At 42.0% G+C, this 20,924-nt stretch overlaps 1 protein-coding gene across 3 annotated transcripts in view; it reads left to right on the plus strand.

The window, feature by feature from the left end:
* LOC113035759 (syntaxin-1A-like) overlaps positions 1-20,924 on the plus strand; it is an 80,989-nt gene that overhangs the window by 19,380 nt on the left and 40,685 nt on the right. For all 3 annotated transcript variants that reach the window (XM_080288568.1, XM_026191443.2, XM_026191442.2), the window contains exons 2-3: positions 1,696-1,773; positions 15,650-15,749. In XM_080288568.1, the coding sequence (XP_080144694.1) occupies positions 1,696-1,773; positions 15,650-15,749 (178 nt within the window). The remainder of the gene's footprint in view (positions 1-1,695; positions 1,774-15,649; positions 15,750-20,924) is intronic.

Raw genomic sequence — 20,924 nt, forward strand, 5'->3', positions numbered from 1 at the left:
TGAATCTATGAAATAGTGAATTAAGGCAGCTCTGAAGACAAAATGGGTTCAGTCCAACACTGACAAGGAGTAAAGTGGCTGGAGAATATAAATGTATTTATGAATGTTTGGTAGTATCAGCTGTACAAACTTATGTCAGTAATGCATGATGTATATGTGCATCCTGCTGATCCATTGTTAAACAGTTAACAAGGGATAAGTAGCTCATTTCTTTTACTGGAAATTGATCACTTGATGCAAAAGTTTCCTGTGCTTCCTGCCTCCTGATGCATGTAATGCCTGCACATTTGTTTCCCTGTCTGGTTGAACCTGGCTGGCTGCCCATACACATGGAGAGCATAAATAATATCTGGATATGATTCATTGAAGTTTTTAAATATTTACTGGTTAATTTAATGGTTTAAAGAGTTTTTAAAGTTTTAGGGACTCTTAATCTTATTCTTATTTTGGTAACAGTTTTATTTTGAGGTTTGAGAGGAAATGAAGTCATCATTTTGACAGACACTGGGAAGCATCATTTGCATAATTCAGGACTCTCTTACTGCTGTTTGGAAATTCTGGGATAAGAGTAAGGAGTCATTTCAGGCAAAAGAAGATGAAAACTGCACTCTGTCCTCACAGCCTTGATAAGCAAATGGATCTCATAGGCCACTAATGGGGAACCAAATTAGTTTGACAGTGGCTGTGATGAATGAGATGAGGCCACATGAGATCCCACTAATGCAGTATAATGGCTGATGTGTGATTAGAAGCATGCATTTCAGAATGAATCATATGCCAGACTGCGAAAAGTTTGCAGAGTTTTGAACTTTTTGTTTTTATGTTTTTGCGTCCAAGCTTTGATTTATTCACTGAGAATGTTCAGGCCTTAGTGACGTGAATGTACCTCAGTAACAGCAGAAAACAACCGGAATTACTAGAAGAGTCGGACAGTTTGAGAATTTGAGTTTGAACAGGTTCCAGTCTTGTGATTTTTTTTTTTTTCTTTTTCTTTGAGTAACCCTGTTGTTTGTTTTTTCCACAATAAGCTTTTAGTTTGCTATTTAGGGTTTATTTTTCTACATTTTATTAAGTCACATGTAAATTTGGAGAACTGCTAAGGGGATTTTATTACCATTTGGACGAAGTCACAACAGCTGGTTTCCTCCGATTAAAGTCTAACCTGTTGCATGATTTGGTGTGTTAACTACAGAGAAATAGGAGTGGTATCAAAATATTAATCTGCTCCTTTAAGCTGAAATGGTTACATGTATCTGTGCATGAGTGAAGGTAGAGGGGTGCAGAAGTCAAGGTTTTCTCTGCTCGTAGGTTCTAATTCAATAATGACTTGCTAATCACTCGACCTGTGGTTCTAATTAAAAGTGTCATTAAGTGCTCCTTGATTCTAATCAGGTGATGTTTGGAGAGGTTTGGGAGGAGGGAGGGGGGGAGTGTTCTCACTGTTCCATTTAACCTTGAATTATGTAAAAACAACCTAACATGGTCCAATTCAGTCATCATCAGTGTTGTTGTTGATAGAAATTATGTTTACATGTTGTTTTAGTGTTTTTTTTTTTTTTTAAATGTTATTAACCATGTTTATTGCTTTATTATTTAACTGGTTCATGTAATGTAAGTAATTCAATTGTATTAAGATTATGTATTAATATATATGTGTATAATTTTTTTTTATTTCGTGTATGTGTGTGTGTCCAGGGGAAGGAGACGACTGAGGAGGAAGATGAAGTCGCTGTTGGGATGGAGAAAGGCTTTATGGACGAATTCTTTGAACAGGTTTGTTTCTCTCCCAATCCTGATCCTTCCTTCTCCTTTTTTTGCTGTCAATCACTTTTTCTCCATTTACACATTATCAGGCTCATTGAAGGCTAATCACTTGTCAGTCCAGGTAATTTCCTACTCCACAACATGCCCGGGTGTTTTTCCTCTGCTGATATTGAATCTAATCGTGCTGTTTTTTTTGGAGCGCTGTAATCAATCTCATGCCGTTTGTCTTCTCTGGGGTGCGTTTTTATGATTTATAACTGTTGATGTTGTTGCTGGTGTGGCATAAATTGTTCTGCATTTTATTTCATTTGAAAAAGCCTTTATTGATTCAACAAATCACACCAGTGCTCTACTCGCCCAACTCTGAATAACATTGATATTTTTCATGTATTTCTCTCAGTCTTTCCTCGTGGCACGACAGATGCTGAGCTTGTGTGTCAGCGGGGGATCGTTATTTGATCCCCGGCTACATTTGTAAGTTTGCTCACTTACCAAGCAATGAATAGTGCCGTAACAGCCCCCGAGACACAATATCAACCAAAATTAAAACTTTAAAAAGCAAAAACGCGTTCCATAAAAGTGATAAATGGATTTGCATGTCACTGAGTGAAATAAGTAGTTGATACCCAAGCAGATCTTGTTGGAGAAACCCTTATTAGCCGGCACAGCGGTAAGAAGTCACCAGGTTCATACACATCTCAAGAGGGATTTTGGCCCACTCCTCTTTAAAGAAACTCTCTCAGTCCTTTAGGTTTATTGCCAACCACTGCAGTGACAACTTCGTACATGAGTGTTCTGATTGAGGAGAGGAGGTTCTCATACAAGATTTTATGGTGCATGGCCCTGTCCATTGGTCCCTCCTGTACTTTCCTGTACCCTTAGCACATAAACAGCCCTAAAGCATAATGTTTCCATTGCCGTGCTTGACTGTGGGGTTGGTGTCCTGTGGGACAGCTGTCTCTTCCTCCAAACACTGTGGGTCAAGTTGATTCCAAAGAGCTCGATTTTGGTTTCATCTGACCATAGCACTTTCTCCCAGGCCTTCTGAGTCATTTAGATGTTTACTGACAAACTTCAGACGTCCTGTACATGTGCCTTCTTGAGCAGTGGGACCTTGGGGACACTGTGCTGTTCTTGGTGACTGGAAACCCAATTGTCTTCATTATGCAGTTTTTGGCTGATCCACCGCTTTTCTCACGATCATCCTCCTGTTATCTTTCCCCTGATGTCCTTTGACAGCTCTTTGATCGTGTCCAGGGTGGTAGAGAGGCTGGAATGCAAGAAACTGATTCTGTGCACAGACGCGCTTTATACAGATAGAAGTTGAGATCAGGAGTCTCTCAACAATACTGATTGTAGTCTTTAGATTATCGTCAATATTCTGTCTCTCTTCATTAAAATAAAATTACCATAGAAATTAGACTGTTCACTTCTTTGCACGTTTGCAAACTTACAAGTTCATCAGAGAATAAAATAATAATTTTCCACAGCGTAAATTTCTTTTCACATACATTTGGGAGCGTGTTCCCAGTGCGTGCCATGCACGTTTGCTGAGAGTACAAGCTGAACATCATTATAGCTCTCAGAGGGAGGGCCTCGTTTCAGCATGGCAGCAGTTGACATCTCCGCCCCAGAGAGAGGGAGACCCACTGGGAATCATCATTCATATGGTGCCAGGCCTGTTTTTACCCGGTGACGGCGTTCACTGTGAGAACAGTAGTGTAATTTTTTTATTACTTGTGTTGTTGGCAGTTATATTTCTTGTATTATATGCGCCACTACTTTCATTTTCTAAAACACCTGGGATTTGCCTTTGAAGTATTTAAATCACCATTGCAAATGCTGCTACAAAGGTGGGTTGGGCGAGGTTGAATGGCATTTAGCAGCATTTTTGAGTTACGAAAAAGGTCTGGCAACCAGCACTTTGATACGTGAGCTTTCAAAGCGCCGTGAGACAACAAACACATCGCCAAAAAGCCGCAATCATCAGTGACTGAGCTGAAAGGAGATCAATCAAAACGTCTGTATAGATATTTAATATTTCAGCACAGACAAGCGTCAAAAAGGAGAAGAAGCAGCCTTCTTTACCGACGTGTGATGGAAATATTGTTTTTATCATCACAATATTGTTGTTAAGTCATCAAAAGCACAAATTCATGCAACTGGGCAGCATATAGATGTGAGTTGATTAAATGTGCTCAGTGACTGCCTGCGATTGTTTAACACACTCCACCTCTCCACTAAGGATGGGTACCGGTGTCCGGTGCTGTGGTGTTTCGACAGAAGAACGGAGACGGCTTGGTTTGTAATGGAACGTATATATTCAGCAGTAGTTCGCCATTTTACATCTCACCATACACTTCACTTCTTCTCTCCTTCCATCATCCTTAGTCACAGAGCCCCCTACTGGTAACTGAGTATATGTTCATATTCAGTCCCCCTTGTAAGCAACCCTTCACCATCTTAGCAGTGTATGTAAACACAACATCTCTCCTCATTCTCACAGAATTCTACTACCTCAGTATTACTTAGCATGGCAACATTACTATTTGCACAGAACATTATCAGTAGTAAACTTTGCAACCAGACAGCATTTTCAATACCTATTTCACTTATAACATTACTGGGTGTTTGAACTATACCCGTGATCTTAACATACAATCTTGTTCTGGTGCCTAAATCGTCCTTTATAATGAATACTTGTACCGTTAAGGTTACTGTAGTAACTTAACAACCTTAAGTCACAAAACTCACAAATAAATCACAGTAAATCAATCCTCTATTATACTTGGACCTCAGAACTAGCAGTATGGAACTTAACATTAGCACCCAACAGCTCAAGCGTGTTTTTTTCACTTTTTTTTCTTTTCATTTTTTTTTTTTAAACTCATTTCATAACATAATCCTTGGTCCAAGCTGGTAACTGTCTCGGTCTGTTAGGAACAGAAGGTCTTTTAGGAGTTTCTCTTGTGTTATTTTCAACCTCGTCACCAGCCTGCAACGGCTCAGCATTCTCTGCGCAGCAGAGTGAGAGACGGGCTGCATTCCATCTCTTTCCATCACTCAAGATGAAGGTGCTCAGTCCAGTCTGTTGCTGCACTGACAGTGGATCAGTGAACTGTCTCTCTCCCTTCCCCACTCGGAAAGGTTTACGTATCCGCACCCTGTCACCGACCACAAGCTGGGGAGGTTTTGCCCCCCTCTTTGCATCAGTGTAGCGTTTACTCTTACGTTGCTGGTGAGAGACTCTGGCCCTGCATTGGTCATACTGTCCTGTGTCTTTGGGAAACGGCAGGACATTTAGCTTTGTTCTCATGGGTCTCCCTCTGAGAAGCTGGAACGGAGCTGCTCCAGTCGTTGCATGAGCTGTAGCACGGTAATTCTGTAGCATCTCTGTCACGGCGGGCTTCCACAGCTTCTGGGACACCTGTGCAGCCTGAACACAGTCCTTCAGCACTCTGTTGAATCTTTCAACACACCCGTTCGCTTGAGGGTGATACACACTTGTTCTGATGTGCTTGATGCCCCTTTCCGTCAGGAAATCAGCAAAGGCAGATGAAGTGAATTGTGGTCCATTATCTGTGGTAAGCTCACAAGGGTTTCCCTCCCGTGCAAAAACTGAAGACAAGAACCTAATCACAGTGTCTGTAGTAGCTGATGAAGTAAAGGCTACTTCTGGCCATTTGCTGAAGTAATCGACCAGTATGATGGCAAACCTGCAGTCCTGCGACCCGCGGTCAAAAGGTCCAACAATGTCAACGGCCACATGCTGAAAGGGACCATCTGGAAACTGAACCGGCTGTAAGGGAGTAGGAGCAGTTTTGGCCGTTTTGTCACACAATTGACAGACTGAGCACGATGACAGAATCGCATGGACTTGAGTATCCATGCATGGCCACCAGTAAAGCTCTCTGAGCCGCTGCTTTGTGCGAACTATGCCCTGGTGACCTTCGTGTGCGAGGCATATCACCTTTTCCCGCAGGGACCTTGGGACCACCAGACGTGTCCCCCAGAAAACCAACGGTGATTCCACAGCAAGTTCATGTCGCACCAGGAAATACGGCTGTATCTCAGGTGGGAGAGACCTTTTCACCTTAGGCCAGCCTGAGCGGATAACCTGTTGCAGCAGAGAAAGGTCAGGGCAGTCCTCACATTCAGCTTTAAAATCCGTCAACGGTGTCGCTGTCAAGAGAGGAGAAACTTCAGCTATCTCCAAGAGAAGGTCTTTTTCAGCATCAATGTCAGTGCTGGAGTACATCAGGGGAACCCGTGAGAGGCAGTCTGCGATGACATTCTGAACACCAGGACGGTACTGCACATCATACTGAAAACACATCAGCCTTGCAGACCATCGTGCGATTCTCATGCCCGCTCTGTTCATACCTTTGGTGCTGAGAAGGGTAGTAAGAGCTTGGTGGTCAGTACGAAGTGTGAATCTGCGGCCCCATACATATGTACGCCATCTTTCCACCGCCCAGACACAGGCTAACGCCTCCTTTTCTGTACGTACACTTAATGGCAGGCGTCTCAGCTTTTGGCGTACAGGCCGCACATTGTTGTTTACCTGTACTTTATGGATGAACCCTTTAACACATCCAAGTTGAGCTGGTGGAATAGGATCAACATTGTACACAGCAGACTTCTGGTTAGACGAATCCGGCTCATCTGCAGTTTCATCCTGAATACGGTCCACTTTGCCTCCGACGATGCAGACGTTCAGTGCTCTAATGAGGTCGAGGCCTAATAGCGGGGAACCAGCTTTGACAATGTAGAAGGAAGCAGGAACTTTTTCATTCTGTGCATGCAGTGCAACTGATGCAGGCAGACAACCCATCACAGCCAACTCATCTTTAGCACAAGTAACTAGTTTGACTTTAGGTCGCACCAGTGAACAGTCTGCAAAATACTGTCTGTAGATAGTTTCTGGCAGAATAGACACAGAAGCTCCAGTGTCTACTATCAGCTCTACTGTCTTAGAGCCACCTTGTACAGTTTCAATGTCGACAGTGCAGGTAAGCTTATCTTGAATAGCTGCCATCATTTTAGCATCTTGCACGCACAGTACTGCCAATTCTGGAACCACTACTTCTCTCACTTCACTGACTGACGACTTACATACCTTGGCAAAATGTCCCTTTTTCCCGCAGTTATTGCATTTTGAAGAAGCAGCCGGGCAGTTTTTATCATTAGCTAAGTGCTTGTGAGAACCACACCTGAAGCACTTCCGCTGCTGCTGCTTTGAACCTCCCCGTTTGCGTTGGTCTGGAGTGCAGCCTTTAGCGGAGCGAGGTCCTCTCCTCTGGTGAGAGTGGGAATTTGCCGCGTCGACTGTCTGAACAGGCGCGGTCGGACACGAGCCGGGTGTGGAGAGTAGAGTAGCGTTTTTGACTGCTGCTTCTACCTGGCTTGCAATAGTTAGAGCCTTATCCAGTGTGAGTTCATCCTCCAGTAACAGTTTGTCTTTCACAGCGCTGAGATGAGCATTGGAGATCAACTGAGCTCTTATCATTTCACTTTCCATTTGTCCAAAGTAGAGCTGGGCGATAGAACGATAACGATATGTATCGCGATATAACTTTTACTCGATAGAGAAATTAAGCTATCGCGATAGACCTCGCCGCTCTTGTCCTCAAAAAAAAAAAAAAAAAAAAAAAGGTCAGCCAATCCAAATTAAGTAACGCGGAGCCGAACCAATCACAGCCGCAGAGTCACGTCGCGTGACTTGTTACCGTATAGCACAAGTGCCAAGCCGCACGTGTGTTTGTTTGGGAAGCAGCCAGCGGGTAATGGAGCCAGCGCGTAATGGAGGAAATGAGTGTGCCGACTAGAAAAATCAACCGAGCGTGACCGAAGAGAAAACAGATGATGGTTCCAATGCCGGAGAGATTGTCGAACGGAAGAGCCAAAGAAGTTCCGTAGTGTGAAGGTATTTCGGCTATTTCAAGTCTGACAAAAAAACAGAGTAGCGTGCACTGTAAATTGTGCCGAAAGCAAGTCTGGAAATACAATAAACTGGTGCATGCGTCACACTGTGCGCCACGTTATTGTTTCGGTGAAATGAATTTCTACAATACTGTTACTGTTAATTCTACTCTCTGCAGTGTTTAAATGCTTACATATACACACAGTTACTGTCCGTCCACACATACGACTCGGTTCTGCTTCTATGCCCCAGCTTTGTTTACTTTTTCCCACCGAGGCTTCTAGACTTCTGATTGGCCAGCATTTCGGCACGGTTAGGAATCTAGCGCCACCTGCTGCTTTGGCATGTTCATAGCAGCGTTTTCCTTCATTTCTGCCTTTACGTGTGGACGGGATTATTTTTTTAAACGAAAACGGAAAATCTCCGTTTTCAAAAATACCCGTGTACGTGTGGACGTAGCCTCAGTCTCTGACTGGAAGCGCTAATTCGTCATTCGGCTTTTGTCAGACTAAAGTAACTGTTAAAACTGTTTGAAAAGCTAAGCTATACAACAAGGAGAGATTGAGAATTTCCTTTTAGTTCTCAGTTTATTTGATATTGACAAAAGTTAGTCAGTTTTGTCTGTTCTTCTGTAAAACAAACTAAGATTTATTTTTAGAATTAATATTTTGTTTCTAAGTGGAATTGACAATTTAGTAGTCTGTTTTGTTTGTTCTATTTTGAAACTTAAACGCTTTAGCGGCTGCCTTTTGTGTAGTTTGCAATATTTGCCTTTATTTATCTGAAAAAGTCTCATGTTCCTTAAGTACATCTACCCTGTTGAACTTATTATGGGGAATAAATATTTAAATAAAAACAAGCTGCTGATTATTTCACATTTTACTTGTGAGCAACGGCACATTTAAATCTTACAAATATAGTTATTTGGCTTATATCGTGATAGATATCGTTATCGCCTGAAATGAAAAAAACATATCGTGATATGAAAAAATCTCATATCGCCCAGCTCTAGTCCAAAGTTACAAGATGAAGCTAATGCTCTCAGAGCCACCACATACTGAGAAACAGTCTCATCCGCTCGTTGCATACGCTGTCTGAATGTATGACGGCACGCCACGACATTCACTTTCGGCACAAAGTGCTTCTCCAGTGTGCTCATGGCGTCAGCATATGTATCACCTTGCTCCGGTAACGTGTAGAATAACCGCTGTCCCTCCGGGCCCAAGCAGTGTAGCAAAACAGCGCGTTTCCTAGCATCCGGCCATGCGTCTCCCGTGGCATTGATTACTAGCATGTAATTGTCGAATATTTTCCGCCATGTAGTAAATGGAATCGGCGGCTCACCTACATGTGGAAGAAAAGATGGTGGACTCGGAACTGATGCACTCACCCTCGTCGCCAATTTGTGGTGTTTCGACAGAAGAACGGAGACGGCTTGGTTTGTAATGGAACGTATATATTCAGCAGTAGTTCGCCATTTTACATCTCACCATACACTTCACTTCTTCTCTCCTTCCATCATCCTTAGTCACAGAGCCCCCTACTGGTAACTGAGTATATGTTCATATTCAGTCCCCCTTGTAAGCAACCCTTCACCATCTTAGCAGTGTATGTAAACACAACAGGTGCCATGATGGCACCGGTTCTGACATAAACGGTAGTAACCAGACCGAAAAGCAGCGCACATTTCGGTGCTTTATTTCGGTGCTTTTTTTTCCTGAGCTGTGATACACTTTAGATTCTAGCCAATCATTTTACGTTTCCGAGGATAGTAGGCGGGGCCAGGTACGTACGTTCTGTTAGATCAGAGCTACAGATTAAAAATGTCCAAGGCGAAGCGGTCAAAAGTCTGGCTGTACTTCACAGCAAAATATGCAAACTCAGCAGCCTGCAACAAGTGCTTTAAGCTGATACTGTGATACTGTCAAAGGAGGTAACACCTCAAATCCGATGAAACACCTGGCGACGCATAGCGTTTTTTTTAAAAGCCCAGAAATGCGCCGTATTTGATAGCTTGCTGCGAGACCTCACACCGAGCACATCTACTGCGGGTGGGTTGCCTGTTATGCAACATCCCCCAAAAACACGAAGAGGAGAGTCCTGGCCCCTAGCCCTGCCAGTGTAGCAGAAATGATGACGGATGATGGTGGCAGCAGCCGTTCTTCTCTGCGTGAGTAGCTAATTTACGTTGAGTAGGCTAACCACGTTATTACATTAATGCATGTAAGGTGAACTAGCAAACATCATCATAGCTACATGCGGCTGTCCTCTTGTTTGATGGCAGATACTCCCTTCACCCTGGCTAAAAAGGCTAAAATGACCAAAGAAAAAGTGGAAAACAGTTAAACATGAGAGGTTTTGGACAAAGTTTGTGTTTTTTCCATTGTTTAAGCACTGCTTCCAGCCAAGAGTGATACCATGTATGCCCCATAGCTGCAGAAAAGGCTAACATTGTTATATTTTTACAAAAAACAGCTGAACATGAGAGGTTTTTGGACCAATTTTGTGTTCTCCATTCTTTAAGCACCGGTTTGAGCACCGTTTGAGCACCGGCACCGTTTCAAAAGTACCGATTTGGCACCGGTATCAGATAAAACCTAAACGATACCCATCCCTACTCTCCACCCACTTCCAGCATTAGCTTTTAGATTTCTCCATCAACCATAACTTCATGTAAATTTAAATGTGGTGAAGTGCACACCCTGCCAAATGTTTGAGCTTAGTAACAAGTTTGTGTTAAACTGGCTCAGTTTTGGAGAAACTCGGCAGCAGAGGCAATCAAAAAGCACCTTATAGTATGTAAATATTGATAATAAATGAGTAATTAGTCTGTGAATACCTCTTCTGACTGTGTGCGTATCCTCGGAAAACCTTTTCTTGCTTGGAGTCATCTGATCACAGGTCAATCAAACAGGCCACCTCAGCTGCTTCTGTCCACAGTCTTATTATTTTATTCATGAGCCAAAGAATGGGCAAGAGACGAAATGCAGATTAACCAGAAAATCGAGAGCTTGTCTACTACAGTGGTCTCTCAAATGGAGCAAAAATGTTAATGCGCACAGAGTGGGGAAGTTATGCATGTAGTAGTTGGCTCGGCATCGGCTGCTTCATTCATTCTTCACCATTAGTGGCTCGTTCATGTGCTTCGCGGCTATCAGATGACTACTAATGTGTTATCTTGTTACTGCAGCAGGTCCCTCAGGTGCTTTAACCACTTAAAGTTTTTAGTTTTTTCTTTTTTAAATTCAAGGTTGATCGGACTCTGGGAGCAAGAGAACCCACACAGGCACTGCACGGAAACCAGGAAAAGGACTAAGGATAAACTGGAACCAGTGACCACCAGAATGAATGGTCTCTGGTGGCTCTGCCATGCTAATCTTTTCTGGCATGCACTTTTCTACCAGGGAATGATTACTTTAAATCATTCAGGATTTTGGAGGCAATTACCTTCATGCTGCGATGAAACATTCATGTCCCCATCAACAGGGCAAGAAGGGACACTCAATAATTTGACTGTGAAAATGTTGTTAATCATGTCTTCAAAACATTGAAGATTTTAGACTGACATGTCCAAGTGTTTGTACCCCTCTCCTCAAAGCAAAAAAGGAGGAAATGGTTTTGGAAAAATGTCGTTCAGTGCCAGAATCAATGCTTAGTCACTGTGCAGACTCATGCTCAAAACGTATGCTCTCTTTTTTCCCTTGTTTTTCTGAGTCTGAGCTGTGGCCACCTTTTAAAACATTCCCTGTTATTAAGATCACAGGTGGCTAAGGTGGCAGTGGCAATATTTGGTGCACATGCTAGTATACGGTGAAGGGGGGGGGGACGACACAATAGAAGAGCACCATCTAAAACAGGAAGAGAATCATCAATCGGCTTGTGACTCAGCAATCTGGCACATCTGGTACAGCTGTCCATTTTGTTTAAAAGCTTATCTAATGTTCCGATGTTGCCTATCAAGGGTGTCATGGCATTGGAGGCTGGGCACTAGCGAAGCAGGTAGATGGCCCATCACAGTAAGAGTTTTTCTGTTCAGTTCAGAATCACCAGTTTTTGTTTTTTGTTGTTGTTGATTTTTTTTTTTTTGTGGAAAGCGAAGCACTGGACAAAGCCCACACAGGCCCAGGGAGATCATGGATTTGAACCAACAACCTTCATTGTGTAAAATGACAGTGCTAAGCAGTGCACCAATGTGCTGCCCCGTTGAATGCAAAATATGAAACAATTTTGGTATCTCTCAGCTACGCCTGTACGTCAGCAACCAGAACAACACATTTTTATATTTAAAAAGAAAGTGCAGAGAGTTTTCTATTCTTTCTTTCTTCAGCTGCGAAGTCTAAAACTCCTGAATCTGAGGTTTGACAGTCAGTACAGAGGTAATCCAGGGTATAGCTTCAAAAAGTCTGTAATTATGGGATGTTTTAGCTCCGGAGGATCGCTGCAGGCTGCAGCCATTTCTCTGACATTTGTCTCATTTATGTTCTTCTGCTGCTTCCCGCTTCTGACAGACTGTCTGTATCCCTGATATAGAAACACAGCCCTCTTTATCTGTCTGTAATTTTCAGTCTGTCTCAAGTGAAGAAATGAAGGAGGCAGAGTTTGACTGAAACATGTAGACAGAGGGATCCACAGAGAGCGGTTTGACACTGAGCTAAAAGCTTCAGGGAGTGTGAGAGTGGCAGAGTCGTTAGGAGAAGTTAGACAGCAAGACCAGAGAGGAAGAACGGGTATCAATATGTGACAGAGAGATGTAGATGGTGAGTGGAGCAGAAGAAGAGCAGGCGCGGTCAGGCTTCCACCCCGACTGGGTGTGTTAATTAAGCTTTCACTAGTGATCTGCAGGGATAACGGACAGTGGAAATACCACTGTGACCTTGAGTCACACTGTAAACACTGAGTGTGCATATTGATTTTATGTTGTGGAATTTTTGTAAAGATGAATGTAGCCACCTATGGTCATGCTTAGTATCTATCTGTGTGCATGCCTGTTTATGCGATTACTATGCGATTATGTAACAGTCACTGAAACTGCATCCCACATGTCACACAATGAAAATTGTAACTAAAAGAATTGCTTATATTTCCGTAATCTTTATTAGTGCTGTTGAAATAGTGGCTACACAGAGAAGTTCTAATTAGTTTAATTAGAAAATTAATTTAGGATCTGCTTCATGTGATGTGGCTCGTCTTTGAAGCTCATTAGCCCGGACATGCGTTCACAATAAAGTGATTAAAAAGCTCTATTTTTTACATTTAAGTAGCGTTTTTACTTTGTTGATTATGAAAATCTGCAGTGCAGTTTTTCTCTGCAAGCTTTTTCTGATACGTGCTTTTATAAATGTTTACAGTACTGTGCAAAAGTCTTGAGCCACCCCTTTCTTTATATTTTGCTTCCGAGGAGATGGGTTTGCCTTGAAGAATAGTTTTCAGGCTTTCTGAAGTTTTTCAAGGTCTTTCTTTAGACATAATCTGCTCCTCACTTATTTTCAGTCAAGTCCTTGTATCTGATCATCTTCATAGGAATATTTTTTTCCTTTCTTTTTTTTGGTTGTATGCCAAACCACAACGGAAGTCTCAAGGTATGAAGCAGTGTTGTGTATAAAAATAACTTGGGAAAGAGCCAATTTTAAATGATATCTTTATACTCTTTGTTACTAGCAGCCTGTACAATAATGCATCACTTGTTCTCATTTGTTTAGTTGAATCTATGAAAAATACAAAAGACAAATGTTTGACAGTGTTTTTTTTTTTGTTTTTTTTCCCCCAGTAAATTTCAGAAATACTTTATTAATCCGAAGGATTAATAAAGGATTATATCCAAAAGAGCAGTTACTGAAAACTTCTTTTCCACATTGTGTGGCTTTTAGAAAACTGAGGTCTATATGTATCCAGGAGGTCATGAGAGAAATGCAACAGTGAGCGCTTACAGCCATCTGCAAAACACGGTGGAGGCTCCGTCCTGGTGGTGTCAAGATGAACTTTGGAATGACTTTTAGGAAGGTGAAGAGCTACTTGATTATGAGTAAGCTCTTATGTAATACAACTCAAGTTTAGCTGAATTGTTTTGCTTTATGTTCTGTGTTTCCATATATGTTTGCATGCTTCTCCTATTTCTCATTCTCCTAAAGAAACATAGAGACGTGATGGGTGGCTCAAGACTTGCACAGTATGTGAATCATTAGACTCCTGCTATAAAGTAATCATTTCTTATGTATTCACAACAGCAAGTGTGTGAATACATTTGTATGCAATATGTTGAGGCTTTAATCTGCTTTGGCGTTGTCTGAGTATCAGATCGTTTAGATGGATGCAAACACTACTCTAAGACGCAACTAAATCTAAATTGTGATGCTGTAGAAAGAGTTTAATTTGAAGATCTAAAGATGGATAGTAGATGAGGCTGATATTTGAAATTATGAACAATTTTGAAAAAAATGTTTTTAAATATGGATAATTCGAAGAAAATAAGTGCCTAACAGTGAGCTAAAAAAGAAAAGGCAGAGAAAAGATCCTCATCTTCAGCTATTTGTCAAAAAATGTCTTACTTTTCTTACATTGTGCAACAGAGCCCATTTATGCTTCACCTGATGATGCAAGAATGAAGTGAGCCAAAGCAAGAAAGACTCGCTGTGGCCTCGAGGCTCCTAATCATTCTCCTTACCAGATAAAAATGAGACTTTTACACTAGAATAACTTAAAACTAATGAATTACTGCAATATCCAGCTGGGATTAAGGCTGCTTAACATGACATTTGTACAAGACACAGAGAATAATAACAAATGTCTTCGGTCAAAAAGTCACAAGCAGTTGCAAAACTACCCTCAAAGTACGTGTATCAGTTTGTTTTTACACATCTGTGGGCTTTTTAGCCTCATCTGATCATGTTTTTCTCTCATACCAATAAAATTTATCTGATGCCTTATAAGAGCAGAGAGATGTGCCATGACTCACTAACGTGTGATTTCTAAACCGAGGCAGCTTAAAGTGGTTTCATCTTCTACTCTCTTTGGCGTCCTTCCTTTCTCCAGTCCTTTCTCACTCTCTTACATCTTTAACTTTTGCTCTCTTTCCCCCATGACGTTTAACTCTGCATTCACCTAAGCGACCCACCCACGGTGTCTGGTCTCTCTCCCAGTTGTCTTTCAGAGCCAATTATGTTATTAAAAAACAGAGCCAATCAGAAACCAATTAAAGAGATAACTGGCGAATAATCACCGGGGCTGAGAAGGGGAAATCTCAGGTTTGTAGTAGAGCTGTGAAAACTGACAGAGGAAAAGTGGAATTAGAGTTAAAAAGCCAAGCCAGAGAGATGTGCAAGGAAATGACCGGAATGACATGGGATAGGCTGGCCTGTAGCAGAGCAGGTGTAAAGGAGGAGAAAATGATCAGCAGTTTGATGGACTGAGATGAAAGTAAAGATTGATGAAGTCACTGACAGATGTGACCCGCTGATTTTCCGGCTGTCACCGAGAGCCAGAGACGGCACAGCTGGCTGCCAGGCAGCAGGAAGTATAGGCGAGAGGTGAAGGGGTAGAATATCAGTCCTGAACCTCAGTGGACTTCAAAGGAGGAGATGAATATGATGCACTTCAAGGATCAGTTTTTGTCAGTGTGCTTAATGACTGGGTTAAAGGCATTCATTTCCATTTATTTGCTGTCGATAGCACTCGTGTATCTGTAAGATATGTAGGAGGCAGCAGCGGGTTACTGGGAAAACTTTTCCTAGCTCACTTATCAGTCTGTAGTACAAACAAGCCAGATCTTGAAATCTGTGTCAGAATTAAACAGGGTATAAATAAGAGAATCGTCCAGTTTTGCATGGAGAAATGATGACTGAGGCTGGATGAACTTGGAAAAACTTTCATATTTGTGGTCTTCACAGCATCTGCCAGGTGAGTCACAGGTGCTTCCTGCTACGGAGCAGATCTAAAGCACCTTTTTGTGTCTCGCTCTCTTGACAGGTGGAAGAGATCCGGGGTTTTATCGAATCGCTGGCAGAGAAAGTTGAAGAGGTGAAGAGGAAGCACAGCGCCATCCTTGCCTCACCCAACCCAGATGAGAGTAAGGCTCTTTTTTCTGTTCTGTTTTCTAGTGTTTAGCTCTTTAAAATGACATACTCAGGGTAACTCTTGCCTCAGAAATACTGTACTTTTGTTCTGATGGGACTCGACTGCCTTAGGAGTTTCCATTCAGGTGAAACTATAACTTATATTCTTTTAACCAAAGTCCTAATTTATCCAGAATTTGAATGGGTTTTTATTAATCATATCCACAGTTTTATTTCTCACTTGTTAAACTTGGGGCGATCGTGGCTCAAGAGTTGGGAGTTCACCTTGTAATCGGAAGGTTGCCGGTTCGAGCCCCGGCTTGGACAGTCTTGGTCGTTGTGTCCTTGGGCAAGACACTTCACCCGTTGCCTACTGGTGGTGGTCAGAGGGCCCGGTGGCGCCAGTGTCCGGCAGCCTCGCCTCGTGTCAGTGTGCCCCAGGGTGGCTGTGGCTACAATGTAGCTTGCCATCACCAGTGTGTGAATGTGTGCGTGAATGGGTGGATGACTGGATATGTAAAGCGCTTTGGGGTCCTTAGGGACTAGTAAAGCGCTATATAAATACAGGCCATTTACCATTTACCATTTGTTACCTACCGCCCAAAATCATAAAATAAGAGATGCCACCACTAGAGCAAGTTTAATGATTTAAAAAAGGGGCCTACAACAAAGTAAAAGGATAAGGCCATGTGCAGTACCAACCACACTGATGTAAACTAACATTAATGGGGAAATAACCATCAAAAGAAATGGAGAATATACCAGTGCAGAGACACACGATACGCCCGACCACAGGGCTAGGTAGAGACCGCTTGTGCAAAACCATCCTCAGATCTCAATCTAGCTTTGAAGGCTTAAAAACAACCTTAACAAATCACTAAATGTTGTGTTGGTTTTAATTTCTTTCTTTACCCATCGATTTGTTGCTCCCTTATTTCCAGAAAGAGTGATTCGCCATGACTTGATTTCTTGATTCATTCAGCCGAGGTTACTACGACTGACCCCTTGTTTTCACCTATCACTGTTTAATGATAACATCAATGTTTAATACTGCAGTGATTCAGTAATGAGTCAGAGAAGCTTTTAATGGAAAGGAGAAAGAGAAGAAAGCCAAAAGTCACAGTTTGCCGTCTAATGTACGACGGCAGCCAAAAGCAGGATAATCGTCGCAGAATCCGCTGAACAAAGAGAAGAAAAATGACTGTGTCATTTAAAAGAAATTGAGGAAATAAAGAAAAATTTGTCAGAAAGAGCAAGAAAGGCTGTGTGCAGACTGGAGACTTCAGTAGAAGTCAGAGGACCTTGAAAATGTTTCAAAGCGCTCCACCAATCCGTCCTCTCTCTGCTTTTGGGGCATTTATACCCTCACGGTGAAATCTCTTACCTTCCCGTTTCTCCATTTTTCTCAGTTTTTCTGCTTTCTGTCTCCATCACTCTTTACTGCTACATTTTCCTTTTCAGCTGCTGTTAACCATATTTCATACTTCCCAGTTTCTCTGCTGTCTCTTTGCCCATTTGTGCCCCTCTTTACATTGCTTTTGTTCAGTCTGTGCTGGATACTCAATCCATCGTTCCTGCTGTCTTTTTGCTCCACAATCTCTCATCACCTCTTCTTCTCTCATTTTATATCAGGGCATTGATCTTGACCCTTGTTCACACAAGGGGGATGTTACTCATGCTAGTGACACCTCCTACTAATAATTTTCCTTTCCTCCTCACTTATTCCCTGCCTCCCCTCCCGCCTGCAAATATATCTATGTGCTTGCAGCGGCAGGCATCAGATGGGCCCTTTATCTATCCTGAGCGTGCAGATGGACGCACTGAGCGGAGCAGCAATGAGGAAAGGTGTTGCATTTATGATACAAATTCTCCTGCAGGTCATTTCCTGACTGAAATGACTGTGAATGAAATCAGAGCCGTGTGTGCGCCTTTGTGATAAATGCTAAAGAACCGTACATCAATCAACGATTGATGTAAATGTCAGGGTTGTTCATTACAGGTAGGTCGTTATGTTCTGTACTTTCTACCCGTTGCACTGTGACCACTGACGGCGACTGAAATAACCTGGAACGTACATTCAGGACGCTCATTCGTTTGCTGAGTAGGATTTTTATACCCTGTGTGTTTTTGTGCATATATTTACATATTACATATTACTGCTTTGGTTTAGCAGTAATTTCCCTACATCAGTGTTTCTTGTTACATTTCCTTACATTATCTGTTTCTGGGACCTGAGGCATGACTAAATTTAATAAGTAGTATGATAAGTAGGATGTTGAAGACTGATCTGCTAGGCGTGAGAAAAAAGAGGAAGACCACAGAGGTTCATGCATATAGTGAAGGAAGGTTGCTGTGGCAAATGTGGATGCTTTGCATAGGGTGAGATGTGGGCAGATGATCCACTGTGGCCACCCCTAAAGGGAACAGCTGATAGAAGAAGGAGCACTTAATCTCTTTAAACAGGCACTGGATAAAAATTCTCCACAAAGGAAGGAAAACATTTATGAAATTCAATTTCAAAACCACCTTCTGACAACAGTTTAGTGTTGGAGCAGCTTTTTAAATTAATCTGCATTCATAAAAATGCCCGTCACGTTAAACATGATGTGCTGCCGTGGATATCTGCTGGCTCAGAGTTTTGGACATTGTCCCTGGCTAAGTCTTCATATAATAGCTGGTGGGATCCCTAAATGATTAGCACTAAAATAACTAATAACATTTCCATGATAATAGATGCTAATCTTATGATGTGAAATGGATTTGTTTTGCTATTTCATGATCAGAAGCCACAGTCTTAGTAAAACTGAAACGTTGACCTAATGAGAAACTAATCTCAAAAAAGAGATTCAATTCATCCTGGTGGGAACACAATTGTTTTTTCCAATTTCATCGTTTATCTGTGCATTATAAGGTCTGCATGTGTATATGTGTGTGAGTGTGGTTGTGCGTGCCTGTGTGAAAACATCATTTTTTTTGTTTTGGCTGCTGTGGTTCTAATTGTGATTTTGACATTTCCCTGCTTCTGCTGGAGTGTGTCATCAAAAGTAATTGCACAGTGGCATTTCATTGTGAAATCTAATGCATGCAAGACCTACGCTCATTCACTGCTGTATCAAAAATGGAAAGTCTTGCTGATATTCACTGATTTTTTTTTTTTTCCTCCCCCGTGGTAAGATGAATCAGTTCTGCTTCTGAAGGTTCCTCCCATCAAATCAAACTTTACCTCCTTGCTGATGCATAATAGGCGAGTCTGTCCTTTTCTTATCCTCTTCTAGCACAAGTATTTTGCTACTCATCCAAGAATCTTGACTCTTAACTTCTGTTGCTTTTCCCCCCACATAAAAACGGGTGTTTACAGAGAAAATATCCAGTGAGCGGCAGTTCTGTGTGAAAATATCTTGTTGATGTCAGAGGAGAATGGCCAGAGTGTTTCAAGCTGACAGAAAGGTAGCAGTAACTCAAATAACCACCTGTTACAACCCAGGCATGCAGGAAAACATCTCTGAATGCAGAAGATGTCAAATCTTGAGGCAGATGGGCTACAGTATCAGAAGAATACACTGGGTGCCACTAGTGACACCTAAAAACAGGAAATTGAGGCAACAATTTGCACGGGCTCATCAAAAATGGAAAAATGTTGCCTGGTCTTTTGTGTCTCAGGTTCTCCAGCAACATTCAGATGGTTGGATTAGAATTTAAACAGCATGAAAGCATAAATCCATTGTGCCCTATGTCAACGGTTCTGGCCCTGTAGTGGTGTAAAGGTGTGGGGATATTGTCTTTAGTACCAGTCGAGCAGTGTTTAAACTCTACTAGTGTCCTATCATTGCTGCTACCATGTCCATCACTTGGTGACCACAGTGAACCCATCATCTGATCACTGCTTCCAACAGAATAACACACCATGTCGCAAAGGTTAAACAATCTAAAATTGGTTTCTTGGACATGATAATGACTTCACTGCGCTGCACTCAGATGGCCTCCACAGTCACCAGATCCGAATCCAATAGTGCAGCTTTGGGAGAGAATCACATCATGGGTGTGCAGCCAAAAAAAAAATCTGCAGGAACTATGTGATGCTCTTATGTCAACATGGAGCAAAATCTCTGATCACTGTTTCCAGCAGCTCATTTAATCTGCTTTGAAGAATTAAGGCATTTCTGAAAGTAAAAGTAAGGGCAAGGTGTACCTAATAAAGCGGCCTAAGCATTTAAATGGGAGTAGTGGGTTGTGCGTTATATTGAAAGAGAGAGAGAGGAAAAACACTGCCATATTTTTTTTTTTTTTATCCAGTCTGCTGCTACTGATGAAGTACTATATAATATGTAAGATTATTTACTTTTGTTTGTTTTAATAGAGATCTATTAATCTATTTGTGCTTCCACCATGGCTTCAAAAACATCTCCCCAGGAGCTGCGCGCTTGGCCAGCTTCACAACCCCGAATCCCTCCTCTTCTTCCCCTTCTGCTTGCTGCAAACTTTCACTGCCCGAGATGTTTCCTCAAGAACTCCACAGGCGTAGATCCTACATTCATACGCACACACATATTGTCATGCATGTAGCCTCTTTGCGGTGTTACTTTCGCCCCTGCATTACACATTATCCCATATCTCAGTTTATCCACCCCTCTGAATGAAGCACAGAAAATTACCTCAGGGGAATTGCCGTATGCTGTTTGTGTGCTTTTTTGTTTGTAGTTAATTATGTGTTTGTGTGGACGGTTTTCTGCAGCTGCGTAGAATAGAAGTTTCACAAATGATGATGGATTCTGTAATCATCTGTGTCATAATGTGTATTAAGCCCATATGTTCTCATGAGTGCATTCCTCTAATGCAGGAAGAGAAGCTGCAAATTTAAATTTAGAAACATTATTGATTTTTCCATTCACAATTAAATGATTGCATTATTTGTTTTAGCTTGTCGCACTGGCTGTTGGGCACAGCTTCTCATTTTTTGATCAGTGAGGCAGAATATATAACAAAAGGTCAGCGTTCATTACTTTTCCTACACAGTTGCATCCACGTCCTCCACACTCTGTTAGTCCCGGGAGAGTGTGAAATTTCTAGGATACAGTGAGGCATGCAGTTATTTTCAGTTGGGAGTATTCAGGTGTTTTTAAAGCACCTTTTTAATCCACATTAGGGTTTGTGACACTGAGACATTGTGGTTGTTATGGATGATAATCAGT

The sequence above is a fragment of the Astatotilapia calliptera genome, chromosome 14, assembly GCF_964374335.1.
Source record: "Astatotilapia calliptera chromosome 14, fAstCal68.1, whole genome shotgun sequence".
NCBI classification, from domain to species: domain Eukaryota; kingdom Metazoa; phylum Chordata; class Actinopteri; order Cichliformes; family Cichlidae; genus Astatotilapia; species Astatotilapia calliptera.